General features: G+C 52.8%; 2 protein-coding genes across 14 annotated transcripts in view; one reads left to right on the top strand and one right to left on the bottom strand.

Annotated features, from left to right (window-relative positions):
• Positions 1-1,209: 1,209 nt before the first annotated feature.
• On the top strand, positions 1,210-11,291 carry CCNQ (cyclin Q). Of its 8 annotated transcripts, none has more exons than XM_070462966.1 (6): positions 1,210-1,417; positions 4,529-4,712; positions 6,007-6,139; positions 7,583-7,810; positions 8,625-8,660; positions 10,795-11,291. In XM_070462966.1, the coding sequence occupies exons 2-6, from the start codon at positions 4,543-4,545 to the stop codon at positions 10,882-10,884; spliced, it is 657 nt and encodes a 218-aa protein (XP_070319067.1). In that variant the 5' UTR covers positions 1,210-1,417; positions 4,529-4,542; the 3' UTR covers positions 10,885-11,291. The 8 variants fall into 8 exon arrangements, with proteins under 8 accessions (XP_070319067.1, XP_070319070.1, XP_070319065.1 ...); XM_070462969.1 differs by lacking the exon at positions 1,210-1,417 and adding an exon at positions 1,662-1,709; XM_070462964.1 differs by lacking the exon at positions 1,210-1,417 and adding an exon at positions 1,778-2,042 and having other exon boundaries at positions 10,855-11,291.
• A 4,486-nt stretch (positions 11,292-15,777) lies between these two features.
• The window catches only part of ATP2B3 (ATPase plasma membrane Ca2+ transporting 3), a 61,532-nt gene continuing 49,536 nt past the window's right edge, over positions 15,778-27,773 (bottom strand). For 4 of the 6 annotated variants that reach the window (XM_020885442.2, XM_020885439.2, XM_020885440.2 and 1 more), the window contains one exon: positions 15,778-18,658. In XM_020885442.2, coding sequence (XP_020741101.2) covers positions 18,338-18,658 — 321 coding nt within the window. In that variant the 3' untranslated portion in view covers positions 15,778-18,337. The remainder of the gene's footprint in view (positions 18,659-27,773) is intronic. The other 2 variants (XM_020885444.2, XM_020885445.2) reach the window with 1 other exon arrangement.

Here is a 27,773-nt window from a genome sequence, read left to right as displayed (position 1 = left end):
GCGTCCTACACAGATATGGGGAGCTGGGAGGGGTCGGGGGGGTACTGCTCTGGGCCCAAGGACAGACAGCAGTTACAGAGTGATCAAGGCATGACTTGATCACCTAGATTGCTGGTCATTTGTTATAGCAGCCCAAGAGGCTGGGGGCCCCAAGCCCCTTCACAAGCATGCACATGCATGCACACTCAGAGGTAATCAGCCCAGAGGGCCTGCCCCTTGCTTTGGACAGAGGGAACCAGAGAGAAAAATGTGGGGAGCAGTTCCTTCACTGGGCAGAGAGACCATAAACTTCGGGGAGCTGCCCAAGGCCTTTGCCATGAGTGACCAGTTAGCAGGGTGACTCCTCCAGGACTAGAAGGTCAGGCAAGGCCTTGGGCTTTCTCCTGAGGTGAAGGGGCCCTGGAGGCTGTTAGGCCAGGCAGGGTCCCCTTAGCCTCACCTGCAAAAAACTCTCTCTGGTGGCTGCTGTCATGGGCAATGGTAGCCACCCCACTCCCACCAGAGATGTGTCCATGTTCTCATCCATGGAACCGTGTGCATGTGGTCTTATTTGGCAAAAGGATCTATGCCAATGTGCAGATGTGATTAAGGACTGCAAGTTGCTACCATCCTGGATTAGTCCATAAATGCAATGACAAGTAGGGCAGAAAAAAGAGACAGACACAAGGGAAGAGGCCATGTGACAATGGAGGCAGACACTGGAATGATGTGGCTACAAGCCAAGGGACATCTGGGGCCATCAGAAGCTGGGAGACAAGGAAGGATGCTGCTATAGAGCCTCTGGAGGGATATGGCCCTGTTGATACCTTGATTTAAAGTTCTAATGTTTTAAGTCACCTACTTTGCTGGTGATTTATTATAGCAGCACCAGGAAACCAAGCCAGCTGGTGTAAAGAGAGGACCAGGTAGGGGAAACTGACTAGGGAGGGGCTAAAGAAGAAGGTTGGTCTTAAGGTGGCTTTGTCCTCTCAACCTTCCAAGTTCTCTCAAATGATAGGAACTGTCTGGCTGTATCAGAATGACCAGAGTGCACTGTCTATCAGTAACTTGGGGGTCCCTTTGAGGTTGTACATCCCCAATGCCTGGTGCAGAATTTCCTACTTGTAGAAGACAGGAAGTGTGGGATTGCACTGGGAGCTGGATATTCAATTAACATTCATTGAGTAAACATTTCTTAAGCTCCTCCCTTGCTGCCAGGCTGGAAAGGAGAGAAGCAAGCAAGTCCCCCAGGGATGCTGGGCCCCTGGAAAAGCCTGACACAAACAGCCCTACTAACTGTCCTCATTTTGCGCACAGCGGTTCCTTCGGGGCTCATCTGTAGGTATGGGAAACGCTTGCAAAGCCGGATTTATGTTTTAGGAACACTGAGATTGAACCCCACGTCTTGTCTGGTTGGGAGACACCGTTGTGAGCTCTGGTAAGTGCCGCCTCGGCCCCACGCTGGGCCACCAGCCCGGAGCGACACTGTAGGGACTTGTCGCTCAGGCGTTAGGGGGGTTGTTTTCGCGCTCTGGCCCTAGGACTGTAACCTCCCTGCGCGTTGGAGGAGTAGCCTCCCAGGTTCCCGAGGCCGCCTGTGAGCTCCCAGGGGCGGAGTGTGTGAGTCTCCGGGGGCGCGGCCTATGCCTCCTGAGGCTGAGCGGGATGACTTCCGGAGTCCAGGCTGAGGGGCGGGGAGCGCGACAGTCGTAGGACAGACGCCTGACAAGGTGGGCCTGTGCGCTTGCGCTTGCGCTTGATCTGGAGCCTGCGCAGTCTGCCGGGCTCGCCTTCTTCACCCTCACCCGTGGGGGTGGGGAGGGCCGGCCCAGGCAGGGCGGGGCGGCACCTCGGCTCCCGCGGCGAGGACCCGCGGAGCCAGCCGCCACGCGTCTGGGCGCCTCTCCTTCCGGTGGGGGGCTCTGGGTCTGTGGGGCGGGGCCTCATGGAGGCCGGCGGCCCCGGGACCTGCGGAGGAGGGGCTGAGACACGGGGCTCGGAGGGGCGGCTGGCACCTGAGTCGAGGGTACACTTCCGAGTGACAAGGTTCATCATGGAGGCAGGTAACCGCGCCAGGAAGAGGGCGGGACGTGGGGGCCGGAGCCGCAATGCTGCCCTAGCGTCCAGCCGGCCCCCAGCCTGTCACGGGAGCCGAGAGCGGGTGGGCAGGGGCTGCTGGAGTAGGGGACCTGCTTCCTGGAGGAGGGGGACCTGCCAGACGCGGAGCTGGCGTGGCTGAATGGAAGGCAGAGATCGGGCCTGTCCTGCCCGAGTGGAGGCTTGGCCTGTGGGTTCTGGCCTCAGCCTTGATGCCACACCCTGCCTCCTGGGCTTTTGGCCATTTCACAACTGGCGCCTAGGCCCCAGGAGAGGATGTGACTGGCCCTAGCTTAGAAGGTGCCTTCCAACACACCTGTCTTCCAGCATAAGGGGACAGCAGCACTTGGTCACACAGAACCTTCTGGAACATGCCATTGGTGGTGCTCCTGACAGGTCTCGTCACAGTGAGGACCCAAGGCGTACCCTCTGTTCTGAACCCTGACACGGTGTCCCCTGTGCTGTTGGACGCCCCTGCTCCCGAGGCTGAGGCTAGGAAGCCCGTTGTATTTCCTTGCAGATGTTGTTTTTCTGTCAAAAATGCTAGGTTGTTTCCGATCTTGATTACTTGGTGTACACCCTGAGGAAGAGGGGTTTGAGTGTTTCCAACCCTGACTTGGCGTCCACTGTAGTGTTGAGCGCCCCTGTTCCAACAGGAAGGAAGCCAGTTGCATTTCCATAGAAACATTGTTTCTCTGTCAAAAATACTACATTGTTTCCAGTATTTGTTACTTTGTGTACACTCTGGGGAAGAGCGGTTTGAGTGAGTCTGCTTTCAAGTCAACATAAGCAGACTCTGGAGAAATAGTTTAGGACCATTAATCCCAGTGGTTTGTACATTTAATTTTCAAAAAGTTTTGAAAAATGTATAAAGAAGGATGGCAGTGGCCCCTCATATATGCCACACATGCTTGGAAGGTCCATGTAAACCAGGGAAAATGCTACCCTTTGAGGCTCACATGTAGCAATACCACCTCATCTGACATCTCTGAGAATGACGGGTCCCATGTAGGAACTGTACATAGAACTTCACTGTCTAAGGTCAAGTTTAAACCTTGAAATGCTAAATCTAAGTGCTAAATGCTGAAAGCTAATGCTAAAATGTTTGCATATGTCCTTCCTCTCATGTTTTGCATATGCCCTTGCTCTCTGTGTGAGGCTGAATACTGGTCCAAAGATTGCCCCATCCTAATCCTCAGAACCTGGGACTGTTACCTCATGTAGCGAAAGAGATTTTGCAGGTGGGATTAAGCATCTTGATGTCAGGGAACTGTCTTAGATGATCTGCTGCACCTGATATAATCACACCCATCCTTAGAGGTAGAGGCAGGAGAAGTAGACGGCAGAGGAGAAGACCATGTGATGATGGAAGCACAGTTAGAAGATGCTGCACTGCTGGCTTTGAAGCTGGAGGAAGAGGCCACGAGCCAAAGATTGCAGGCACCTCTAGAAACTGGAAAGGGCAAGGAAATGGATTTTCCCCTGGAACCTCCAGAAGGAACCGGCCCTGTAAGAGAAAAAGTGTGTTGTTTTTAGCCACTTTGTTTATGGTAATTTGTTCCAGCAGCTCAAGGGAACTAATACATCTTTTTAGGTAGAGGATGTTGAACACGGTTTTAATGATTATTGGTTCTTCTCCACCTTCCCTCAGTCTCTGGGGTGTCAAGTTAACCTTCCCTTGTTAACACTGGTCACTGTGAATTTGTTTTAGTTCTGTGACCCAGTGCAGTGATTTCATTAGTAGCTGTCTGAGGGATATAGGGCTTTTAAGGCCTAAATCAAACTATCATGCTCCAGTTTTTGAGTTCTTTCTGTTCCCTTTTCACTATCTTGCTCTTCTTCCCTCAAGCCTGGCTGTGGCCATCAATGTTGCTTTTCTCCTGCTCGGCCTGTGGTTGCCTTTAGCAGTCACCCTGCTTCCTTTGCTTGCCTTTTCTGACCTGTGGACTAGTACCCCAGTGCATCAGGACCTGTGGCATCTGTGTGGCACTAAGAGGCCTTTTTTCCTCTTGTCACCTTGGCAGGGTTTTGGTTAGGAGCTGCAGAGGTGGGGGTGACCTCTAGTTAAATGCTTCCTCACGTGGAAACAGACACACAGCTGGTGCTTTCAAGATGTGCAGAAAGGGATATGCTAGGCACGGATCAGAGAGAAGTTTGAAGCTTTGGGGGCTTGGGAGAAGTGAGGAACCTGCAGAGCTATGAAGGGAAGGTGGCACTTGAATGTGAACTCCAGGGGCTCATTAGCCTGTCAGAGTCTGACAAGCCTGCCTCTTAATTCCTCAGGTCAAGAACCCCGTGGAAGGGTCAGCAGCCCCTGTCAGCTGGGCCCTGGGCTCTTGATGCTGTCTGAGCAGGCGTGTGCACCCTCAGTGCCCAACTGAGTGGCGCACCTCACACTTCACAGGAGGTGAGCTCTGGATGAAGATCTCCCCTGCATGTTTTCTCTTGGTAGGTGTCAAGCTAGGGATGCGGTCCATCCCCATCGCCACTGCCTGTACCATTTACCATAAGTTCTTCTGTGAGATCAACTTGGATGCCTACGACCCCTACTTGGTGGCCATGTCTTCTCTCTACTTGGCCGGCAAAGTGGAGGAACAGCACCTGCGCACACGTGACATCATCAACGTTTCCAACAGGTAGCAGCTTCTGGTGTCTCCCAGGTGCCAGCAATCAAACTCAGAAGGAGGCACTTGGGTGGCCTTGAACTGGGGCCAGGAGCCCCAGCAGCAAAGGCAAGAGTGAGCACAGTGTCAGAAGTCTAGGGGCACCTGTGCAACAGCAACTGGGGCCAGATTTGGGGGAAACCTCAGAGGCCTGATGGTGTGCAGAGAGGGGTGGAAAGAGGCTGTCACAGGTTGGAGCAGAGGGAGCTTGCAGAGGGGCACCAAAGAAGATTCTTGAGGAGTCTTGGACAGGACAGATCAAAGCAATTGGATTCTGGGGCCGTTGTCCTATTTAGATGGTGTGGAAACTGGGTCAGAGTCGCCCAGGAGTGTCTCTCACAGCCCTGGGCCTGAGTAGCCATGTTCCTGTTGGGGAAGAACGTGGGGGTCCAGCTGGCTGGGTGGGCTGTGCCAAGGCCCAGCGAGTCTGGGAGAAAGCAGTTTCTGGAAAGTTATTGACTAGCAGTGTGTCATAGCCCTTCCAAGAACTCTGTAATCGTTAAGGAAGAAAGCTATTTTGTGCTGCTTCTCTTTTAATAAACAGTTAATAGAAAAGCACTACCCACCCTATAAACATGACAGGTTCGCGATGTACTGAGAATGACTAGGGAAAAAAAAAGAGAGGGCACTGTGGGGGGTGGGGGGGGCAGCCGGAGTCCACCTGTAATTGCCAGGGCCCAGCAGGGAGGGTGGGTGGGCACGAGGGGAAGTTGTGGGGCTCACTAATTGGATGTGGGCACCCAGATGGGTTCTGTGGGGAGCTTGGAAGACGAGAGGGGAGCTGGGAACAATGACTCTGTGGCTGAGAGTTCTGATCACTCGAGTGTAAATCCTGTTTCCGTACATCTTAGTGATCTTGCATAGGTGGGAGTCTTGTAGACAAATAAGGTGTACACAAGGACAAAAAGATCTGGAATGAAAGAAAGAAAATCTGGGAAATAGCTGAAATACTTTCATGTTTCTGAGTGTGTATCATCCCTGTGTTTAAATACCTTCCCTGGGCCCAGACTGAGTGCCCTGGGCATTGCCACCCCCGGGTGCAAAGAGCCCATGTCTTGCTGAGTGCCATGGCACAGCTATTGGGGCTAACACTGGAGGCAGCTTCTTTCCTCCCTGGTTCCTGTTTTTATCCCCTATGCAGACATGTGGGTGGACCCTATGTTGGTCGATGGCAGAGGAGCCCTGGTGTGTGTATCTGGACACTCCATGACTGGGGGCTCCTGGGGGCACCCCCTTCTACTGCCAGCCATGTTGTTTCTCTGTTCAGATACTTCCACCCGGGCAGTGACCCCTTGGAGCTGGACTCACGCTTCTGGGAGATCCGGGACAGCATCGTACAGTGTGAACTGCTTGTGCTGCGGGTCCTGCGTTTCCAGGTCTCCTTCCAGCACCCGCACAAGGTTTGGCAGGGGTTGGTAGAAGGGCATCAGTCATTTATGGTTCCCAGCGGCATGGAAGTCTTTGCTCTTTATCCGGAAAGTGCAGTCACCTGAGCCTGGAGCCACACGGGGCCCCGAGGAGGTGCAGTGACGCTCGGTGGCCTGTCTCATCCCCACTCCCAGGGTTCTCAGGCAGCTCTGATTTCAGCTTCTGCCTTTCTGCCCACTCGGCTGTGGCCGAAAGCTGGGATCCGTGTGCCCTCTGAAGCCTCTGCCTGTCGCCAGACCCATATAAGTTGTGTGTTCACTGACCCACAAAAGCGGAGGCAAGGCTGGTTCATGATCTGCTGGAGTGTCTGTTCCTGGGAGTTGCTGCTCCGCCTCACAGCTCACACGCAGCTCATCTGTGCAGAAAACCCTGAGAAAAGTTGGGTCACTGACTTCACTGCTAGGAACACATTCCTCCCAACAGCAGAGCTATCACAGAAGGCAGCCCTGCAACGGTCTCCTTTTGGGGCCTGAGGCCTCATGTGGGCAATTGGCGGGTGGACTGCAGAGAGAAGGGGGAGGTGCTGTGATGTGGGCCTCTGCACTGTGATTTTGTCTCTTTCCCATTGGAATTTTTGTTGAGTGAATTGTAGATTTAGAAGGAGTCAGAAGAAATAGCCCAGCCTCCCCAAATGGCATTTTGCAAAACTCGAATAAATATAACAGGGTGTGCGTGATGATACAGCACCCCTGCCCAAGTTCTGGGTGTTGCTTGCTTGTCATGTGTATTGGTGGCCACTGCCTCGGTTAACGTATGAAACAACAACTTAGTCACCATGGAGGCCTTCCTATCGCCCGTTACCATCTCTTCCCCCCACCACCTCCCTAATCCCAGAACCCATGGTGAAGATGCTCAGCAGTCATGGTTTGTGTCTGTGTGCAGTGCAGGGCTGCCCTCCCCATGGGCTCAAGGAGAGCATGTGTTCAGGCAGAACAGGAGCTGACAGTTGAGCTGGAGGGTGTTCAGAGACTCGAGCCCCCCTGATGTCCTGTCTCTGGCTGGCCCGTGGGGGCTGTGGTCTGTTCTGCAGATCAGGCCACTGTTTCTGGAGCTTTATGTTTGAACTGGGCCAAGGGGAGGAGCAGAATAATTGCTGATGGCGTCTGGGGCAGGGCTATGTTGACAGAGAGGCCCAGGCAGGTTTCAGGAGCTGGGTTCAGAGGACAAGAGCGGGTGAACCCGTGGGGACCTGGGGCGGGGGTTGGTGGAGGTGGACCTGGTAGCAGGGTGGGGACAGGCCTGTGGAAGTCACTGGGGCTTTTTTCCCCAAGTGACACAGGGAGACGACATCTGATCTGTGATGTATACACACCGTGGCAGTTTAGGAGAGAGAGGCTGGCAGGGGGAGGGCCTGCAGGCTCCCGGTTAAGGAGGCAGGTGATGGTGGGGGGCGGCTGACTGGCATGTCTTTACAGTACCTGCTCCACTACCTGGTCTCGCTCAAGAACTGGCTGAACCGTTACAGCTGGCAGCGGACCCCCGTCTCCATCACTGCCTGGGCCTTGCTACAGGACAGCTACCACGGGGGGCTATGCCTCCGCTTCCGGGCTCAGCACATAGCTGTGGCAGTAATCCACCTGGCCCTACAAGCCTATGGGGTTGAAGTGCCTGCTGAGGCCGAGGCCGAGAAGCCATGGTGGCAGGTGAGGTGACTGCATTGATGTGTGTCCCCTCCCCCCCCTCGCCTTTTCCCTCCCTGAGGACCTTCAGCAGTCCCCACACCAGGTGTCAAGTGTCTTTGTAGTAATTACCTGCAAAGAAAGATACAGGCTACTGGGGAACCTTGAAGTTTGAAAATATCCTGTCGCCATAGCCTAAGCTGAGCTCTTCCCCCTTGATATTGTGGATGTTTGGGGGGGGTCACACTCGGCACTGTTGAGGGCAGGGCGGCATCACCAGCCTCCACCCACTGGACACCATGACAACCCAAGCAGTGTCCAGACATTGCCAAGTGTCTCGGGGTGGGGAGGGATGCAAAGTGTCACCCCTGGTTGAGAACTACTGAGCTCAAGCAAGCACTTTTATTGCATTGAGTGGGAGCTTTCTGTAGATCAGACATCAGTAAGTCTGGCATCACATCCAAAGTATTGGGGGTGCCCTTAAATGACAGTGGCTGGTAGGTAGGTAGATAGGCGATAGATACAGAGATGGATCAGTGATGGGTAGATGGCTGGCTGGATAGATGTTAGAATGGGAATGTCGACGGATGATGGATGGGTGGGTGGATGAATGGATCAACAGAGGAGATAGATGACAGCCCTCCTCCTCAAGACTGGCTGGACCCAGGGAGCAGTTTATTGAGAGCTGAGTCAACTGTGTCCGCCAGAAAGGCTGCATGCAGTCCTAGCAGGTTTCCCTCAGTAGTCCCACCGTTGCTTAAAATGGGATTTTGAGACCATTCTCTGTTTTTCCTTTCCCATGCTTGAAATCCGCTGTTCCTTTCTTCATGAAACGAAGCTCATTGTCCCTCCTCGTCCTGGAATGAGATTCCATGTGAGCAGACTGAATTGCTGGAAGACTCCCTCTCTTTGTGCACCACCCCTCCCCTGCGAACCTACAGTGGCTGCCTCCCCCTTCCTGAGCACCGCCCCACCTCGGGCTGCCCTTCCTCGGAGATAGCAGCTACTCTCTGTGCTTCATTGTCCTTTCCTGCTTGTCTGTCCTTCCCCCTCCCCTGAGGCCAGGGATCTTGTCTACTTCATCAGAGGCCCCAAGCCCAGCGCCTGGGCCTGACGGGTAGTAGGTGTGCAAGTGTCCTCAAACAAAGGCCAGATGTAGCCTGATGGCAGCTTGGAGGGAGGAGCGGGAAGGGTAGCTGTGTGGACAAAAGCATTGCTCCATGCTGGACTTCTTGGGGACTTCCTGATTGTGTGACCCCCTCTATCCCCCCTCCATTGAATCAGGTAGTGGGCCTCTTTTCTGGGTGACACACTTCCCCTGGGTGAGCCTACTTCTCTGGGCGGCATAGCCATGCTTCCCCCATTCTTCACTCTCTTTGGGTGGCTCTGGGCTCTGTGCACTGGAGCCCTTGGGCCTCCTCTGGGCATGTGAGGGCCACTTGCTTGCTGATGAGAGACACCTCCTGCTTGCGTGCTCCCAGCTGCCACCTTTCTGATGCCACTTGTCTGCTCTGAGTGGGCTTCCCATGCTGCTCAAGAGACTTGACATCCCCCCTGAAGCCTGTCTGCCCTTGGGTGTGGTGGTGGCGGTGGGGCAGCCCTTGGCACCCAACTGTGTTGGTCCTCTGGGTGGATGACGCTCCAGCTCTAAAGCAGTAGTGAGTTGTAGCAGGACTCAGAATTTCCATCCTTTTTAAGGCTGAGTGCCGTTCCATGGTATGGCTGGTCTGAGTCATGTTAGTTCATCCTCTGTGGATGGACTCTTGGGTTGCTTCCAGATTTTGGCCCTGGGCTACTTTTTAATGGTCATTTCTTGGCTTGGGGCCTCCAGAAGCATTCAGGTAGTGGATCCTGACAAGCAAGCCTGTGTTTCTGAGATATTCATTTTCTACCCAGAGTGTGGGGTTGAGGGGCGGGATGGCTGGATCTTCCTGAGCTGGATTGGGGAGGGCGGGGTTTTTTCCGGGTCACTGTCTCCCACCTGAGATGACAGCCCATGATAGGTTCAAGCTTCCTTGGGTGTCCATGCAGCAGGGGGGACTCAGGTCCAGCTTTTGCCCCAGCTCAGCCCCAGACCTGGAGCCCAGGCAGCAACCCCTAGGCCTGGGGGCCACAGCATCCAACCAGGGACTCCTTTTTTTGCCTTTTATTTCTGGTGTTATCAAGGGTCCCCAGGAGCACCCTTAAGCTCCATGTGTCACTGGGAGGATTCCCAGAGTTCAGAAAAGCCATTATACTCATGGTTATGAGTGTCAGGGTTAGTTCCTGGGGAAGGATGCAGGTTGAAATCAGCCAAGATAAGAGGAATGGAGGTAAGGTCCAGGAGAGAGCAGATCCAAGCTCCCAGGTCCCCCTCTCATCAAGCAGGGACTAGCAGTCCCTTCCCAGGAGCAGGGCCAGGGCCAGATCTTACTTGGAAACAGGCAGGGTTACCCCTTTCATTTGGGCCCCTGGGGGCTCATCTTGCAATTTTATAAGTTCTGTGGCACAGTCAAGGGGCAGTCTGAGCAATTTCCTGGTGGTCCAGTGGTTAGGACTCTGCACTCTCACTGCTAGGGCCTGGGTTCAGTTCCTGGTCAGGAACTAAGATCCCTCAAGCTGAGTGTTGCCACCGAGAAGAAAAAAAAAAAAAAAGGTGGTTTGGTCCAGGCTAGAGAGCAGGTCCATGTGTTCCTCAGGGGCTGACCTAGGGTGGGGTGTGTCCAGTCTACTTCTGGAAATAGGCCCCCTATTTCCATAGAAACCATGGAGCTGAGAGCCTAGGGTGGAGGGTAGGGGCTTGTGCTCTGGGCCCAGCTCTGTCACCAGCTCCCCACGTGCCTAGGACAAGTCCCCTCTCCTGTGTGAGCTGGATGATCACCAAAGCCTCTTCTGTCTGGAATGGTCTCCCATAGCAGAGTGCCCATGCTGTCCGTACTCCCATGTACTATGGTTCTGTGCTTAGTGGCAGGTGCCTTGTTTAACCCAGAGGCAGTCTAACCAGAGCCTGTTTTCCTTCTCCTTTCTAGGTGTTTAGTGAAGACCTTACCAAGCCAACCATTGATAACATTGTGTCTGATCTCATTCAGATTTATACCATGGACACAGAGATCCCCTAGAGCCCTGGTCCAGGCCTCCCCAAAGAGAAGCCCGGGACGCTTGGCGGCCTGGGGATGGCACCGCCACAGGGCCGTGAAGGCCAGCCCCCAGAGGACCAGCTGGGAGGGCTGGTGAAGGCGATGACTGTCCCCAGCAGCCGTGGTCGGGACAGTGACGGGAGTCACGCCTTCAGCGGGCAGGCTGAGAGTGTACCGAGTGGGGCAGCTCAAGGCCAGTCGCTGCATCGACATTTGTGCTTTGAGAGGACCTGACTGCCATTGAAGAGTGATGTCTTCGGCAGGAAAATCTAAGAAGCTATGGGACTGCACCCCTGGGGATTTTTTAAAAGCCAGATTTATAGAAAATATGAATGAATGTTCAATATAGATGAAATTTTATTTTGTGTAATAAAAGAAATCAACTGAGATGCCCGGTGTTTGCTCTGTAGCCCGTGCTGCCCTGCAGGTCTGTTGGTACCAACCAGACTCGATTTCTCCTCAGAGGCTCTCCAGGTGGAATTGCCCTTCCTACAACCTGAGGTGCCAAGGGCAGGCCCTCCATCACTTCTGGAAGGGCAGGATGACACAACTTGTACCCAGGTCACAATGGCACCCCCTAGAGGAGCCCACGTGACCTTCTTCCTCTGCTGGGACGCTTGCAGGGCTTGGCAGTAATTCTGTTTGGTGAATGAACTTAGAAGGAGGGGTTAAGGACTATCATTTGAGATTAAGAAATCTAGATCTGACCAAAATGTATCTAGAAAGTTACAGATTTTTTTTAAATGCTTAAATGGTGAGTCTAGATGTAGAGTCTAGTTAATCTCCAGCCCAAATGTCCTTCTGGGAGAAAGGGTCCAGGCTCCACACATGCTGGTGGGACTGCCCTTCACCATGATAGTGTGGGGCCTGGGGGACTGTCCCAGACACTTCACTGCATTTCCGAGCTTGTCACCCAGGGAATGTGGGCTCTGGACACCAGCCACTGTGCCCCCTGGCACCCACAGGTGTGGGAGCTGGTTGGCATGCCTGGGGTCCACTGGATCAAGGGCATAAGGAGGAGTCATAGCTGGGTGACAAGTCAGGCAGCAGGGCTCCCTTGAGTTATAAGTGACTGTGTTCTTTGGCTTCAGGGTGAAGGATATGAGCCAAGGTCCGCTTTTCCACTTTCTCCTTCCCTTTGAGGACAGAATTGGTGCCCAAGCCTAGGGCCTGGGCTCTGAGTGTGGATGGTGGAGTGTGAGGGCCTGGCTGGGCTCTGAAGGTGGCTTTGGCTTTCTTGCCAGTCCTTTTCACCTTGTGCTTTCTAAAAAGCACCTTGCCTCCATCACCCCTTTCCTCCCCACAGGCTGGGTGTGGCCCCCCACCCTGGGACTTGCCTGGCCTGCGTTGACTAGCTCTATCCTTGGTGTCCCCACCCCAGCTGAGAGCCACAGAGCTAAACTGGGTGAGCTCTGGGCTGCGGGCCTAACAGCAGCCTCTCTGGAGGTTTTGTGGCCCTAAGTTTCCTCTCAATGATTATCACGTATCAGGCAAGTTCCTTTGTCTCAATGGGACTCAGTTTCCCACTGTGTAAATCAAGCAGGTTAGACCAAAACATTTCAGAATGTGATGGCTATTTTAACTCCCTCGACCCATGTGTGTTATCTGTCACACTGCCCTGGGGACTTAGGGGGTCACTGAGGGGTTGTCTGTGTGTGTTGTCATTGGAACAGAGGTAAGGAATGGTATTGGGACATATGTGACACTTTTGGGGAATATGTGACATGGCCAGCTCTGCTTTGTAAGGACAGTTCAGTCACACAATATGATTAAAATCTGGTGTAGAGTTGTTTTTGTTTGTTTGCTTTGGCTTCCTATTACTGAGGCTTTGTAAAAGATAATAGGGATTAAAGAGATACGGTCTTCTGTCTTTTTTATTTTAGGTTCAAAAAGGTCAATAATGAGAGATGAAGATTTTCTAGAACCCCAGGCCTCCAGGAACTTTTTAGTCCAGAGCACATCTTAATTAAAGTGATAAATCCTTCCTTGGCCTGTCAAGCCAGAGAAAGGAGGGGGAAAACCAGGTCCTGGGAGGGGCTCGGTCCATCTCTCCATCTCTTGTAGCTGGGATGGGGTGTCTGGTGTCCCCCAAAGACATGGTCACGTCCTAAGCCCCAGAACCTGCAGAGGTGGGACCTTATTTGCAAATAGAGCCTTTGCAGTGTCATCAAGGTAAGATGCGATCCTACAGGAGTAGGGAGGCCCTCATGCAATATGCCTGGTGTCCTTTATAAGAAGAGAGAGAGACAGACACATACCAGGTGGAGACACAAGCTCATAGGGACAAGGCCCCATGATGATGCAGGCAGAAACTAGACTTACTTGTCTATAAGCCAAGGACTGCCAGTGATGCCAGAAATTGGGGAAAACTAGAATCTGCCTTATGGCCTCCAGAACCAGGAGGGAAGAAAGGCTTGCTGCTTAGGTCCCCCAAGTTCATGGCACCCACCCGTGTTTCCAGGCTGCCGGCTAATAAGAATGGCTCCCAGCTTTGTGAAGGGATGGGTGTTGTAGTACTTTCCCTGCCTCAAGGCATTGGTGAATGACCAGTTTTATTTTTTGGTTTTGTTTTGTCTCTTGGCAACCTGATTCCTATTTGCTCATGGAAGTCCACGGAAAAGAGAACTCAGATATAGATGAGTACTATCTCCCCAGAAGGCACAGCTATCTTGATACAGTGTTTGTCTCAACCTCCACTGACTTTGCCTTCTTATTTCAGAGGACCTTGTGTGTCAATGAAGCCAGAACTTCTTGCTATTCATTTCTCTGCTGTTTGCTGCCATTTGCCTTTGGCCTTTTCTGGAAGTATAGCCTCAGGTGGTTGGGAGGGAGCTTAGGAGCCATTTTGCTTGTTACTTGGCAATTTCCCTGGAAAATGCTCCCTCTGGCACTGCCAAGTCTACCAGGGTGATGTGCACAGTGGAGGAATAGAAATATGAGGAAATAGGATGCAGGGACTTTGGGCCCTGTTTCCATGGGAGTCATTTGCAAATCATGAGCCAGGGTTGCCCTCGTGGCTGTGCTGGTGGGGCAGAGGGGCTGGGCCATGCAGCCCGGCTGTCCCCAGGACAGATGTTCACACAGCTGGCCCCAGCACAGATGTTCAAAGACGCCTGATGTGTGAAGGCATGAATGGTGCTGTGACCCTTGGAGCCAATGAATGAGGGCATTAATGGGCTTTCTTTTCATGGCTTTGGTTTAAAGAGGAAATCTGTGACAGCAACCCTTGTACACTGCTGGGGGGAATGGAAAAGGGTGCCGTGGAGAATGGTCTGGCTCTTCCTCCAAAAAGTAAATAGAAGATTACCATAGGTGGAGAACAGTGTGGAGATTCCTTAAAAAACTGGAAATAGAACTGCCATATGACCCAGCAATCCCACTGCTGGGCATACACACCGAGGAAACCAGAATTGAAAGAGACACGTGTACCCCAGTGTTTCATCACAGCACTGTTTACAATAGCTAGGACATGGAAGCAACCTAGATGTCCATCAGCAGATGAATGGATAAGAAAGCTGTGGTACATATACACAATGGAATATTACTCAGCTATTAAAAAGAATGCATTTGAATCAGTTCTAATGAGGTGGATGAAACTGGAGCCTATTATACAGAGTGAATGAAGTAAGTCAGAAAGAAAAACACCAATACAGTATATTAACACATATATATGGAATTTAGAAAGATGGTAACAATGACCCTATATGCGAGACAGCAAAAGAGACACAGATATAAAGAACAGACTTTTGGACTCTGTGGGAGAAGGTGAGGGTGGGATGATTTGAGAGAATAGCATTGAAACATGTATATTACCATATGTGAAACAGATCGCCAGTCCAGGTTCAATGCATGAGACAGGGCGCTCAGGGCCGGTGCACTGGGATGACCCTGAGAGATGGGATGGGGAGGGAGGTGGGAGGGGGGTTCAGGATGGGGGATACATGTACACCCATGGCTGATTCATGTCAATGTATGGCAAAAACCACTACAGTATTGTAAAGTAATTAGCCTCCAATTAAATAAATTAATTTAAAAAAAGATTACCATAGGATCCAGCAATTCCACTTCCAGGTATCTACTGAAAAGCAGTGAACACAGGGGCTCAAACACATATGTGTACACCCATGTTTACAGGTATACGTGGTTCACAGAAGTCAAAAGATAGAAGGAACCCATGTCCATCGATGCATGCCTGGATGAAGAGAACATGGTCCAGCCCCACAATGGAGTGTGATTCAGCCTTAAAAAGAGAGCCACTACAACATGGCTGGACCTATAAGGCGTGATGGTCAGTGAGAGAAGCCAGACATAAGGACAGACCCCATATGACTCCATTTGTATGAGATGCCTAGAGTCGTCAGACTCTAGACAAAGAGTAGGATGGGAGGGCACGGGCTGGGGGAGTAGATGTTGGTGTCTAATGGGGACAGAGTTTCCATTGGGGAAGATGGGCAGTTCTGGGGATGGCCGCACACCCACGTGAATGTACTTAATGCCACCAACCTGGACACTTAAAAATGGTCAAGATGCTAAATTTATGTTATTTGTACTTTGCAGCAGTGAAAATAAAAAGACACCATCTGCATGTGTACGAGGGTTCTGGCATTTGGGTAGTGTTCCCTACCCCACCCACCTCTGAGGATGCTAGTCTGGACATTCAGGTGAGGCCCTTCCAGGTCAAGACCATTCAAGCCTGACCACACAGAGCAGGTGAGCCGAGCACTCTCCTCCTTCCATTAGGATCAGCAAGGTGGCTGCACCCCCAGGAACCCTGCTGTTCCTGGGGCTCACCCCAGCTTGATGAAGGGGAGAATGTCACCTCTCTAGCTTCAGAGGAGAATTCACCAAATAATAAATCACACACATTACCCAGAGTGAGATTGTAGGAGCCTTGCATTTTTTTTTTTAATATACAGAAATTTTGGTCTAGTCTTAAAATTAAGATATTCAACTACAGACTTTAAATTATGATGCATCTGTGGTCTTCCTCATTAAGTTAGTTTTGTTCATCTTTTTTAACAGGCAGATAAAAATGTAAAACAGATTTAATAACTGAACACAGTTGACCAAGCCATTCCGTATAAGATAATGCTTTAGAGAGAGGGGCTTCCCGGTGAGACAGGGCCCCCTGGTCTGAAGACGCACAGAAACGAGAGCAGCGGTCTGCACCCCACACCCTGTGGAAAGGCACCCGGGGACTAAACGGTCGCCGAGCACAGGAGGCGACTGGATAGCAGCAGTGAGGCTTGCGCTATATGTCAACCATGTGTCCCACCAGTGTGTCTACAACAGAGGATGAAAAGAAGCCCGTGAGCAAAGTGTTCTGCGTGCATCTTCTTCCATTTCAACATTTCCAATTTGAATTCTTGTTTAAGAACACACAGACCTGCAACAAATTGAGTTGCCCTGTTTGTTGTTGTTTAAACAAGGACATTGGGGAACAATTTACAAATGGGTAACATTCTCAATGTGCCCTTTGGAAAAAAGGGATGGCTTTAAGTTATCTGTAGCTGGCATTGTGAGTGGGATTTGCCTTTCTAACTGAAATTCCTTGGCCCAAGATATGACTACTTCTGCTCAGGGGTGACATGGTGTTATGTTAACAGTGGGGACTTGAGCGTGCTTGGGATGCCACCCATCCAGACATGCACAGACACAGGTGGAGGTCAGGCCAGCCCTGGCCAGGGGCTGTGGGATGGGCCCGGGATGGGCGAACCAGCCTTGCCAGTGGTCTAGCTAATGCCTCTCCGGCCCTCAGCTCCCAACTGTCCCCCAGAGGCTCAGCTCCTAGGCCTCAGCCGCAGGCTGTGGTTGGACCCCAACCTCCGTGCAAAATGGGAGACAGAAGAAGATTCTGAAGGTAAAAGAACCGCTGCTTTTTTCTTCATTTCCCTCCTGGGATTTCATAAATTCGAGAAAATTGAGGGCACAGTGGGTGCTCACACTGCCAGGAGAGATCCCCAAGGGAACTGTCTGGGGAACTGAGGCCCAGCCTTCCATGTGGGCTCAGCCAACTATGTGGCAGAGCTGACCTCCTCAGCTTCCCACCTTCGCAATTACAGCCACAGAGATGAGGTACCATTGCCCCCAGGGGCTTGGCATCCCCGAGGTCACCATAGGTGGCTGCAGACCCAAATCCATGCCCTCATGCATCATAGTTATCCTTGAGTGAGAAGACAAGGGTCAGGAGAGTGCTTTGGTGAGGGGTGACTGAGAATTGATCCCAGTCTCTTTAGGGGCACCTCAGCGACTTCTTGGCATTCTCCAAACCAGAGTGGGAGTCCAGCTGGAGGTGCCGATGGGGGCTGAGGTCTGTGCTGTGGCCGAGTCAGCTCCTCCTGGGTTTGGTCCCTCTTTGCTTTCTTTCTGACTCTGCATTCTGCCCCACCTGCACCTGCAGACCTGGCTCTCCTGGATTGTCCCCAGGAGGTCGGGCACATCCAGGGCCAGGCTTCGTGCTCTTCAAGTTGGAGATGCAGACAAAGAAAACCCACCCACTGGCCAGAATTCAGGATTTAGAGAATCGGAGTTGGAGCCAAAGGAAACCGAAAGCAAAACTCCCCCTTCCACCTACTGGAGGGGATCATTCTCAACAATACTTTGGTATTTTCCTTTGAAAGAAAAATTTTGACTTTTTTTTTCTCTATAGGCAGGGGTCTCAAAGTGCAAATGTCCCCAGTGTTCTGATTTAGCCTGCCTTCCTTGACTTTCCTTACTGCTCCCAGGAACTGTGCTGGGAGGATGGGGGATGGAGGGGACTTGTGGGGGGGAGGAGCAGTGAAGGGGGGGCCCCAAGCAACCAAAAGGAGATTCTTGTAGTCTAGTTCCCTGGAAAAAAAAAAAAAACAAAAAACGACCCTGGCACAATAAATAATGAAATTTCAAAATGAAAATACCCGATAAGAGGAATGGAAATATCATGCCAATAAGTAGTTCCTTATTCTTGAGATATTCATCTGGTCCTCTGTGTGCACACACATGTATATATGCACACACATGGGGCTACGCACACATGCACACACAAACCAACTGCACCCATCCTGGGGAGGGGGTGCTGGGCTGGTGGGCTGCCTGGGTGAGAGCATCTTTCCTGCAGAGTGATGCTCCCTTGTTGAAACTGTTGATCCAATTGCTCTGCAGTGAGTGCTCCCCCCACCCCAAAACGACAAGGAGACCTCTGTCCCACTGCACCGCCGGAACAGTGAACATCTGGTGGAATGACAGTGTTCATTTAAAAAAGCTTCCATAGAAAAAAGGGGGGGGAGGACACACAACTCTTCTCACTCTCTGATCTCTCCTTCCTCCTCCTCTCCCTCCTAGAATGGACTGGCTTCAGGCAAGGGTGGTCAGGCATCTTCAACAGTCCTCGCGGCCCGTGACCCCGCCCATCCGAGTGCGCATGTGTGCATGGTGCGCGTGCCCAGAGCAGTCCTGCTTAGAGGGACGTCTCCACGCTGTGGAGCGGGCTCCCGGGTCTGGAAGAAAACAGTGACGAGGTAGCTGACTTGGTGCCGCGCGTGGTCAGGTAGACGCCGCTGTCTATGGCATTGTTATTCTGGTTGGGGGAGGGCGGAGGGGGGGCTCGCAGGCGTTCCTCATTCTCATCCACGTCCGTGTCGTCAATCAGCGGGATGTTGTGGGTGTAGTCATTGATTAGAAACTCAGGCGTCGCCATGAAGTTATGGATGGAGGTCTTGGATTCTGGTTTCTCCAGGCCTTCATAGAGGGAGCTACGGAACGCTTTCACCACCCGAATCTGGAGGGGGACAGGGGGAGGGAAGGGAGCAGAGAGGAAGGAAGGAAGAAGGAAGGAGACCATGAGCGGCGGGCTGGCGCTGCCAGTTGTGCCCACATCCATGGCAGGGGTCACTGCATGACAAACATTGGTCTTTTGGAAGAGAATGGTCGGAGCCCTCTGTCTGGGTGCAGTTACCTCCCATCACCTGACATGCATGCAGGACAAATGGTAGATATTCTGGAACTCAAGAGCAACGAATGCAGTGGACTGCTGGCTACACGGGAGAAGGGGGGGAGGCGGGGGGATTTCAACATGGGAGATGAGAAAGTTGACTGGAAAAAGGGAATGTGATGGGCCCTGGGCTCTCTACTTTCTCCTCCCGAAGAATCTGGAACTTTCTGGCATGAGAAAAGTCTCCAGCCTCTGGGCAAACGGCAGGCCTTTCTTGAGTGGGTCCCCCTTTGGCTTCTCCAGGTCCTCTCCTCTGTCCCCCAGCTCCCATGCCTCAGCGACTGCCCCTCTTTCTGGAAACTTCCATGACACCGCCCCTTTCTGGCCCTCCTACCTCAGTTTCTGTCTCCCTCTCCTCCACTCTTTCTTACTCTGTCCCAGGGTGCCTAGAGTGCTGGCCTGTCCCTGTCCCTCCTCCTCCCTGTCCACACTGCCAGGCCGACCTCTTGGCCCTGGCCACAGCCCAGGGCTCATCTGGCTGAAACCAGGGATTGGGGCTCAGGCCCCTGCCAGTCCCCCATCTGGAGGCACCCAAGATGGAAAATGGCTCCACTTTTGATTTCTACCCACCAAGTCTGTCCTGCTCGGATGCCCAGTATTTGACCAGGTCATCACTTCCTTTCACAGACCCTTTGCAGTGTGCTCCTAACCTGCCCCTCTTGCCTTTCTCACCCTCCTCCTTTTCAGTCTCCAAGACACACAACTTCTTTCAGTCCCTGGAATCTGCCATATTTGCCCCATTCTCAGGTTCTCTGGCCACCCCACTGGCATCTGCAGGCCTCAGATCAGCACAAGGGTCCCCAGGAAAGAGCTTCCCACAATGCCTCGCTCCCCAGTTACCGCAGCTCCAGCTGCACTCAGGCAGCCCTGAGCCCCACACCCCCTGCAAGCCTAGCCCCTTGACTTCTGCTGGCGGCCCTGCCTTCACGTCCATGCGTGCTCAAGTCTCATTGGGTCTACAAAGCCGCAGAGCTGCTGCCTCTCTCTGCTCCTTCCTTGGGCCCCCAGCCTGGCCGCCCTCATGCTTCTAGAAGGCAGAATGGATGGGAAACCCTCAGCTGGGCCCCATGCTCACCAACTGGCCCTGTGCTGAGATTCAGAGGCCAGACCCTCCCTATGTGAGTGAATGGACACATGTCAGTTCTAAAGCTACTTCCAAGTCCAAGGTGCTAGGGTTGGATTTTCTTGGTTTAGACAAGATATTGGCAACTGTGGCCCAAGAGCTAACTCTGGCCCTCAACATGGTTTTGTTAACAAAGTCTTAGTGGGGCCACAGCCACACCCATCCCTGTGAGCCTTTTGTCTGACTGTGTTGGAGGGCAGAGCCGTGTAGTTTCCACAGTGACTTGGACCACAAGCTAAAAGTACTTGCTCCCTGGTCCTTCATAAGACAACTTCACTGCCCCCTGGTTTCGGCCATGAATACCACTGTTAACAATGAGTCCTTTGCTACCCTCTAGTGTCTGGACACCAGGGTTGGCATTGCTCAACCAAGCTCAGTGCTCCATGATCGGTTTAAACCAGGAGAACCTCACTGTCAAGTGCCAAAAAATGAGCCACACCGCGCCATCAAATTGGAATTTTCTAATTGTATGTCTTAAATCCCATGAGGATTTTCTTGGAATTTGGTGAAGACCCATCTTCTGGCTGCTAGATGGCCATCATTTGTTGTCAGCTCCTTCATTCCCTAGACTGGTTTCTGAGATGGGGCTGACACCAAAATTGGGTGTCATTTTGACCTTTTTAATGAAAAGGAACAGTTCACTTTTTGTAGCCATGGCAGATGTGGCCTCATCATTTGGAGCTTTTCTGGTGCCAGGACTGTGGGGGAACCACAGGCAGCTTTCAGGCTGCATGGTCATGCTGGAGGACTTGGTTTGGCTCTCAGCCATACCCCCCAAGCCACAGAAGCTGAAGCAAGTGGCATCCTGCCACCCTCAACCCTGGTGGCCTTTGTGGTAAGTTTACCAGCAGTCATCTGGTGCCCTGGCCACCTCCTTTGCCCTCCCTTGGACCTGGGTCGTGTGATCAGGCCAGGCCTCTGCTCAAACTCACCCTCAGCTCTCCCAGTCCACCCTCGTCAGGGCCGTCCTCCTGGCTGTACTCAAAGACTCATTTGAATGCCTGTCACTAGCCTTCTTTGCTGCCTGGTGCCAAAGCCTGGCACAGAGCAGCTGCTCAGTCACCAACACGAGGTGCCAGGGCTGCCTGCTCAAACATGTGCCTCTGGCTCAAGTCAACCTGAGTGTGTTTACAGCTGACCATGAGTCAGCTTCCCTCCAGCTTCCGTTTCCCTGTATCCCAATCTTGGGCTCTTAACAAATGGCTTGAGATGGGTCTTACGATGGGATGTTTTCAGGCCACCTGCCACCAAAGGGCACAGTCAACCTCTGGGACATGGGTTTGGTGGGAACTGGGAAGACAGGACCACCCTGGAGGCCTGGGCTCACACCCGGGGGCCTAAGAATGTCCCCATGGTGGAGTTGGTGCCTCCCTGTGAAAGCCCGGTCACAGCCAAGTGGGTCCAGCACCCTGCCCTAGCTCCTCTCCTGGCCTGGGACTGTCCCAGAGGCTGGGGCAAGGCCCTCAGGTCACCTCTCCATCTCGAGAACCCCAAAAGGATGTCACTGTGCTCAAGGCTGCCAGTGTCGCCCACAGCTCACAGACTAAGTTGATGCCATCAACACCCCCTGTACCATGACCACCTGCAGCCAGGACCCACCCTTCCTGGCACCTGCTGCCCCTGCACCTCCTGTGGATGGCTAATAGGCCTCTCGAACTGAAGGAGGTCCTGGAGGGACCCCCAGCCTTGCCTCTGCTGACCCTGCCCCTTGCCTCGTCTTCCCATCCAGGGGGCAGGGCTCCGGCTGAACCTTGGAGGCACCCAGCACTGCGACCCCAGGACCAACCATCAGCATGTCTTGCGGCCCCTAGTTCTCAAACCTCTCCCCAGTGGAGTCCTTCCCACCTCCATGGCTGCAGCTGTGTTCCCCGGGTACCACAACCCCCAAGCACAGAGACATCGGAGGCCAGGCCCTTGGATCTTCCCTGGGTCCCCAGGGGTCTTCCTTGTCCCCATCCCTTTTGTCTGACACTGAGTCGGGCCCTGCCCTCGTGTCTAGCAGGTGAGGACTCCAAACATCCCAGCAGCTGCTGAGGTAGCTCTGGGTCCTACTGTGGTGGCACTCACACCAGTCTGTGCATTATGGGACCCCCCGTCCCCCCGAGTCCAGGTGACTGTAAGATAATTTAAAGGTGAACGAAAGACATGAAAAGCACTAGCCAGTGAAGAGGACTCCTAGGTTAGGGCAGGTCTGGCTGAAGCTGGATGCCATTTTGCAGTTTCTTGCCCCATCTCTCATGAGACCCGTCGCAACCCCCACCTCCTGGCATCTGAGAACTGCCATGTTTTCTCCTTTACTGCCTGGGTGTGCCACCTGGCCATCTCCCTGTCCCTCATCTAGGTTACTCTTTGCCCCTCTCTTGGTGCTGTGGTCCCTCCAGCTGTGGCCACGCAGGGCCTCAGCTTCATTTGGCTCTGTTCTCTTCCATCCCTTGCTCTCCACGCCAACCCCTGTTTCCAGGCTGGACACCGGGTCATCCGGGCCTTTTCTTCATCCACGTCCATGCATCTCCTGGGTGCTTCTAGCTGTCTGTCTGGTAAGGAGGCCCCATCTCTATGTCCATACTCAGGGCTCTGCCTGCTTCCTTAACTTTACCTCCCACTCCCACGTCTCCTCCCTTGTCTGGCTGTTGCCACTCTTGACCTCCACTCTCTCTTGGCATGGAAGTCTGAGCCATGTTTACAAATAAACACAAGTCAGACTGTGTCACACCCTCCAGTGCTCCAAACCCTTCAGTAGCCCTGTCTCCCTCAAAGGAAAAGTACTGCCAAAGCCTGCCTCGGGCCATTGTCTTCCTCTTCCTCCTTTACTCTCTGCAGCCCCCTGGTTCTTCCTCAAGTGGGACACTCCTGCCTCAGGGCCTTTTTACTGGCTGTTCCCTGTGTCAGGAAGGCTCTTCCCCAGTGAGCCTCATGGCTCCCCTTCACCTCTTTCTGTGTGTAGCTGCAATCCACCATCTTCCTCAGCAGCCCGGCACCTCTTCTGCCTCCTTTTCTCCCCAGCACGGTTCGCCTTCAAACAACTCACACATCCTATTTATTCTCTGTTTCCTGTCACTGGAACATAAGACCCCTGAGGGCAGGGGGCCCACACATACTGGCACATGTCTCCCATCATAGCTCCCCCAACCAGCACTCTCCAGCCGCGTTGCTCAGAACAGTTAGCCTGAGTGTCCCACAAGGCCATCACACCTGCCCCCTTCCCCCACCTAGACTTTTCTTTCACCAGATCATCCTGTCAGCCTTGTCTCCTCATTTGGAACTCAGCTCACAATCCACCCTCTAAGAGGCTGTCTTAGACAACCTTTATCCCAAACAGTGCCCCTAAAGTTTCTCTTATTCTCCTTCCTTTTGTTCTGAGGCTGGTGAGCATCTGCACTGAGCGAAAGCTTACTTCTATATTGTCTGCCGCCTGGAACCTGCCTTCTCCTCACCCTGAGCTCCTTGAGCAGGGACCAGCCCCTGACCCACAGGACCACCGGAGCCACACAGAGGAGGGGTGCTTGTGTCAGACTCTGACATGGGGCCATGCTACTGATGAAGAGCTGGGGTCTGAGGAGGCGGGCTTGTGAAGGTCACAGCTGAAAGTGGATGGACTGCGCTTTGGTTTTGAATTTTAATCGCTGGAGTTTGCAATGGAGGTGCTGGTGGAGGCAGGGAAGGGCCATGAAAGCAGACAGGAGGTGAAGGACTGAGTGAACACCTACCCTATTAAAGGAAAAGAAAAGGAGAGAAGAGAAAACTAAAAGCAATGACAAGAGTCACAACAGAAACTGGGCCTGATGCCTTCTGTCCTGTGAGATGAACAGGCCCTGGAGGGTTGACAACTTCTCTACCCTCTGCTCCTGTCTCAGCATGAGGCTCACAGAACTCAGATTTTTCCGGCCAACTCCTGCCCTGTCTTGCTCTACTCCCTGAAAGCCTGTACATGATTGATGGACATGCTTGGCTCTGGACCAACCACTAATCTAGAACTTTCTGTAGGAGGAAGGAAGCTGGCAGCTTCCCTGGCAATGGGGCTTTGGATTTAGAGCAAATTCTGAACACAGCAGCCGGGGAGAGCCATGAGGCCTCCATGAACTTCAGGTTCTCAATTCCCAAACCCTCCCTGTAGGCATGAAGGTGAATCATGACTTGAAAGCAACACAAAGACATGTAAGGTGATGGAACCACAGTTGAGGGGACAGAAAGGGGAAGGTCCCTTTTCCTCAACCATGGAATTAAGAGATGTGAAAATGCAAACTCCAGAGTTGGCCCTTTCACTGAGGTACTGAATCCCAAACAAAAGACAGATTTGTGGGTGTTGGCCAATCAAAAATGCTGGTGGCTGGTGAGGTTGTGAAGATAAACCCCCATTCTGTGGGCATGTGTGTGTGCCCAGGACTGGGACAGTCCACCCTCAGTGGCTGGCATCAGCACAACATTGCACTCAATTGACCCAGGCATGGAGAGTCTTGGCTTTTTGGGAGCTTGGCCTTGCCTCTCACCTCAGCCATCTTCAGCTTCAGGATCTCAACTAAGTCTCTTGAGCTGTCTCAGCCCTGGCTCCCAGCCCCTGGAGTTGGCCTGGAAGTGCCTACTGGGAAGGGCTCCAGAGCAGGGCTTCCAGGGTCGACCTTAGGCTTTCAGCTGGTGTGTGCTTTTGGAATTGCCTGCAAGGTCCTTCCACATGGTAGGGCCCCTGGCTGCATGAAGGCTTGGGCAGGGTTGATACTGTTCCTAGTGTGGAGACAGTGTGCACACTGTCAAAGAGCCAGCTGCAAATGCCAATACACTATTCCAAGAAACCCACAAGGGCAGAGTTGGCTTGAAACCAATGGATTTCCTGTGAAGGAAGCAAACTCCAGCAAATGAGACAGCTTTCATTTGCAAGACTCCTTCCTCCATCTTCCACAGGGCTGCCTTAACTACTGCTCTGTGAGCATGTGAGGAGCATGTCTCCCTGCTCTCCAGAAGGGCATGTCCATGGAAGACCCAAGGCCCCACTTAGTGGGGCTTTGCCAAGTTGGATGGAATGTTTTCACACTGCAAAAGCCAATTAAAATAAAACAACTGCCATGATATGTTTCTGGCATGGTTGATCAGAACAAAACTGCCCTGAGGGAGTCCTTCTGGCCGCATCTGACCAAACTCACAAGCTGCCCCTGCTACAGTAAACACTGGAGTATAGACGGCTGGGCTGATGTGGAACAGGCTTTGGATGTGTGGCTGGGGAGGGCCTGGGGTGTGTCTGTGTGTCCCCCCTCACACTTGGGAGCAGCCACCTGGCACCCTGGGCTTGCTGCTCATAAGTAAACCTGAGTGAATAGACACTCCCTGTCTGGTTCCACCTTGGACATCCTGACAGCCAGCATTATTGTGTGAGAGTGTAATCAGGGCAGGAATGGGGGTGACTGACACACTAACAGAGGATAGGATTTCACACCCCTTTCATTTCCAAAAGACTGAAGGTGGTTAGTAAAGGATGGCATTTCCCTAAGCCACTCAGATGGGTGGCCTCAAGGCCAAGCATGGCTGAGGTCCTGTGAAATGAAGTGGCAGGCCAAGAATGAAATGGCTGTGGTGGGGCAGCCACTGAGCCAGGCGGAAGAAATGGCTGAGTGAGCAAGGAGGAGGCAGCCAAGGCCATTGTGGAGCTGGGAGGTCATTGCCTGTGACCAGGGGTGTGGGGAACGAGTTAGGACTCCCGAATCCAGGAGCAGCAAAGACCCGCATGCACATATGGGCATGGGGAGCCCGGTTGTGGGGGGGGGTCAAAGGTTGACTAGGAAGCATGGGTGGCTGTGAATGTGGGCACGTTGAGCCCCAAGGATCACTGCATCTCTAGCCTCCCCCCAAAACACCCTTTGGAAGGATTCTCCTCCCCTTCAGATTCTGAGGACATTCTCTGGCCACTTCTTCCATTGATATTACATGCTGGGACCTGCATTGGGTGATCTGTGTCATGTTTCATTCTGGCCTTCAGGCTCCTTGTCCATACCCTGAACCGGGCCTTCCACCTAGAGAGCCCGAGGTTCTCCGTAGAAGTGACACTGGGCTAGGACTGGCTGTGGTGCTCAGGACGAGGTGTGGCCTGGCCAGGTGGTGGGCAAGGCGGACAGGAGACTTCCTGAAAGAGCCAGGTTTTCCCGAGGAAACCTTGTGCCCCATGACCCCTGGTAAGTTCTGAGAGAGAGAGAGAGAGTGAAGGCCTGGGGCTGTCCTCTGCTCCACCAGGCCTTCCCCTGATTTGCATGAGGCGGGTGCCAGCCTTGGTGATTTCTCAGGGTCTTTGAAGCTCAGACTGGGAACCAGTTCAGAGTTCCAAGCCAACCTGCCATGTGGTGATGGTGGGAGGAAGCGGTTTTGGTGGGCAGTATCTGGAATCTGGGAATGTCCCCTGGTGTCACCTGGTCCTCCATCCAGCATCTTCCTTCGCAGAGGGGTCTTTTCCGAGGTGCTGTGCCTTTGAGGCCACCCCTTGTGAATCAGAACATCAGAACCCTCCGCAGGCCGAAGGCACTCATCTCCCAGTGGCACAAGGTGTGGAAGGGACAGCGAACCTTCTTCTGGCCAGGAGCTACTTGGGTCCCTGTCGAGTGGCTCCTACTCTGCACTGCTGGCCTCCCAGCAGTGGGAAGGGAGGTGCGGCACGTGGCCACAGAAAGAAGGAAGGCACTAGGAGCCAAGGAAGACACAGGAGAGACACTGCCCCAAGGGAGGAAGCTGGAGGCACCCAGACAGACAGGCAGATGGACAGACAGACAGAGAGAAAGCACAGAGAGAGATGGCAAAGGAACACATGGAAGAAGTGGGGCAGGGGGAGGGCAGAAGCTGCCCAGTGGACCCTGGCCAAGCCTCCTGTCAGTCTTCCTGGGTGGAGTGGTGGCAACTCCCCTGTGGGATGAGGCTGGAGTTTTCCAACTCACCCATGAGAGCCATCAGCCAGTATTTGTGGCTCAGGTGGGTGTCTCAGTGAGCATTCTAGGTAGCCGGATGTATGTGTGGCCTGTGGGATGGAGAATGCATTTGTGTGTGTGTGTGCGCTCACGTGTGTAACATTTTCAAAGGGGACAAGGTGACCCCAGTGGGGACCAGTGCAACCCACATCCCTTCCTTAAAGGGCAGAGTGGCCTGAAACGACAAGCAAGAGGAGGGACGCTCTCCACTGGGGACCTCTCACCAGTTCCTAAAAAAAAAAAAAAAAAGAAGAAGAAGAAAACAAATCAAAAACCAAAAAGAAACTACAAGACAAAAGAAAAAAAGGAAAAGAGAAGAAATCAAGGTAAAAGAAAATCCGAGTCTGGTTGGAAAAGCATAGTTAATGACTCTTGTCTGTGGGGAGTGGTGTGTTCTCAGAGTGAGAGCTGCCAGGTCCCACTGGAAGGAAAGGAAAGAGGCTCATACCTGAAGGTTTACTGTTTTGTTTTTGAAAATATCAAGTTTGTTATTAGAAGTAGGTGACCCTGGGTTGGGGGGCACACATGGTTCCTTGCATTGTCATTTGGGGGACCATGGGGTAATGGATTAAATGGTCCAATGGCTTTCCCTTTGTCTTTGTGAAGAAACATGAGCAAATGTGGAAGTTTTTACCTCTTCAGGCCCACCCCTGGGTTCCTTTCTAAATGTGATGACATGGTGGGAAGTTTTCAGTGGAACGTATAGCAAGGAATCAATGTTTCCCAACTTCTTGAAGGAAGGAGGACAGAGAGTACAGACCAGATCAGGTTAAGACCTTCCAATCCTGAAGCCTGCTTGGAAAGAGCAAAGATGCATTGGGGACAAATGGAAATGTGGCTG

The sequence above is a fragment of the Odocoileus virginianus genome, unplaced genomic scaffold (assembly GCF_023699985.2).
Source record: "Odocoileus virginianus isolate 20LAN1187 ecotype Illinois unplaced genomic scaffold, Ovbor_1.2 Unplaced_Scaffold_18, whole genome shotgun sequence".
Taxonomy (NCBI): domain Eukaryota; kingdom Metazoa; phylum Chordata; class Mammalia; order Artiodactyla; family Cervidae; genus Odocoileus; species Odocoileus virginianus.
Note: the sequence above shows the minus strand (reverse complement) of the source record. Positions and strands in the feature narration are given on the sequence as shown.

Coding starts and splice junctions, on each gene's coding strand:
- CCNQ (XM_070462963.1), top strand. CDS start 1,925: ATGGAGGCCGGCGGCCCCGGGACCTGCGGAGGAGGGGCTGAGACACGG. Junction 6,140..7,582: donor CCTTCCAGCACCCGCACAAG/GTTTGGCAGGGG, acceptor ATGTCTTTACAG/TACCTGCTCCACTACCTGGT. Junction 8,661..10,794: donor GTCCTGGAATGAGATTCCAT/GTGAGCAGACTG, acceptor TCTCCTTTCTAG/GTGTTTAGTGAAGACCTTAC.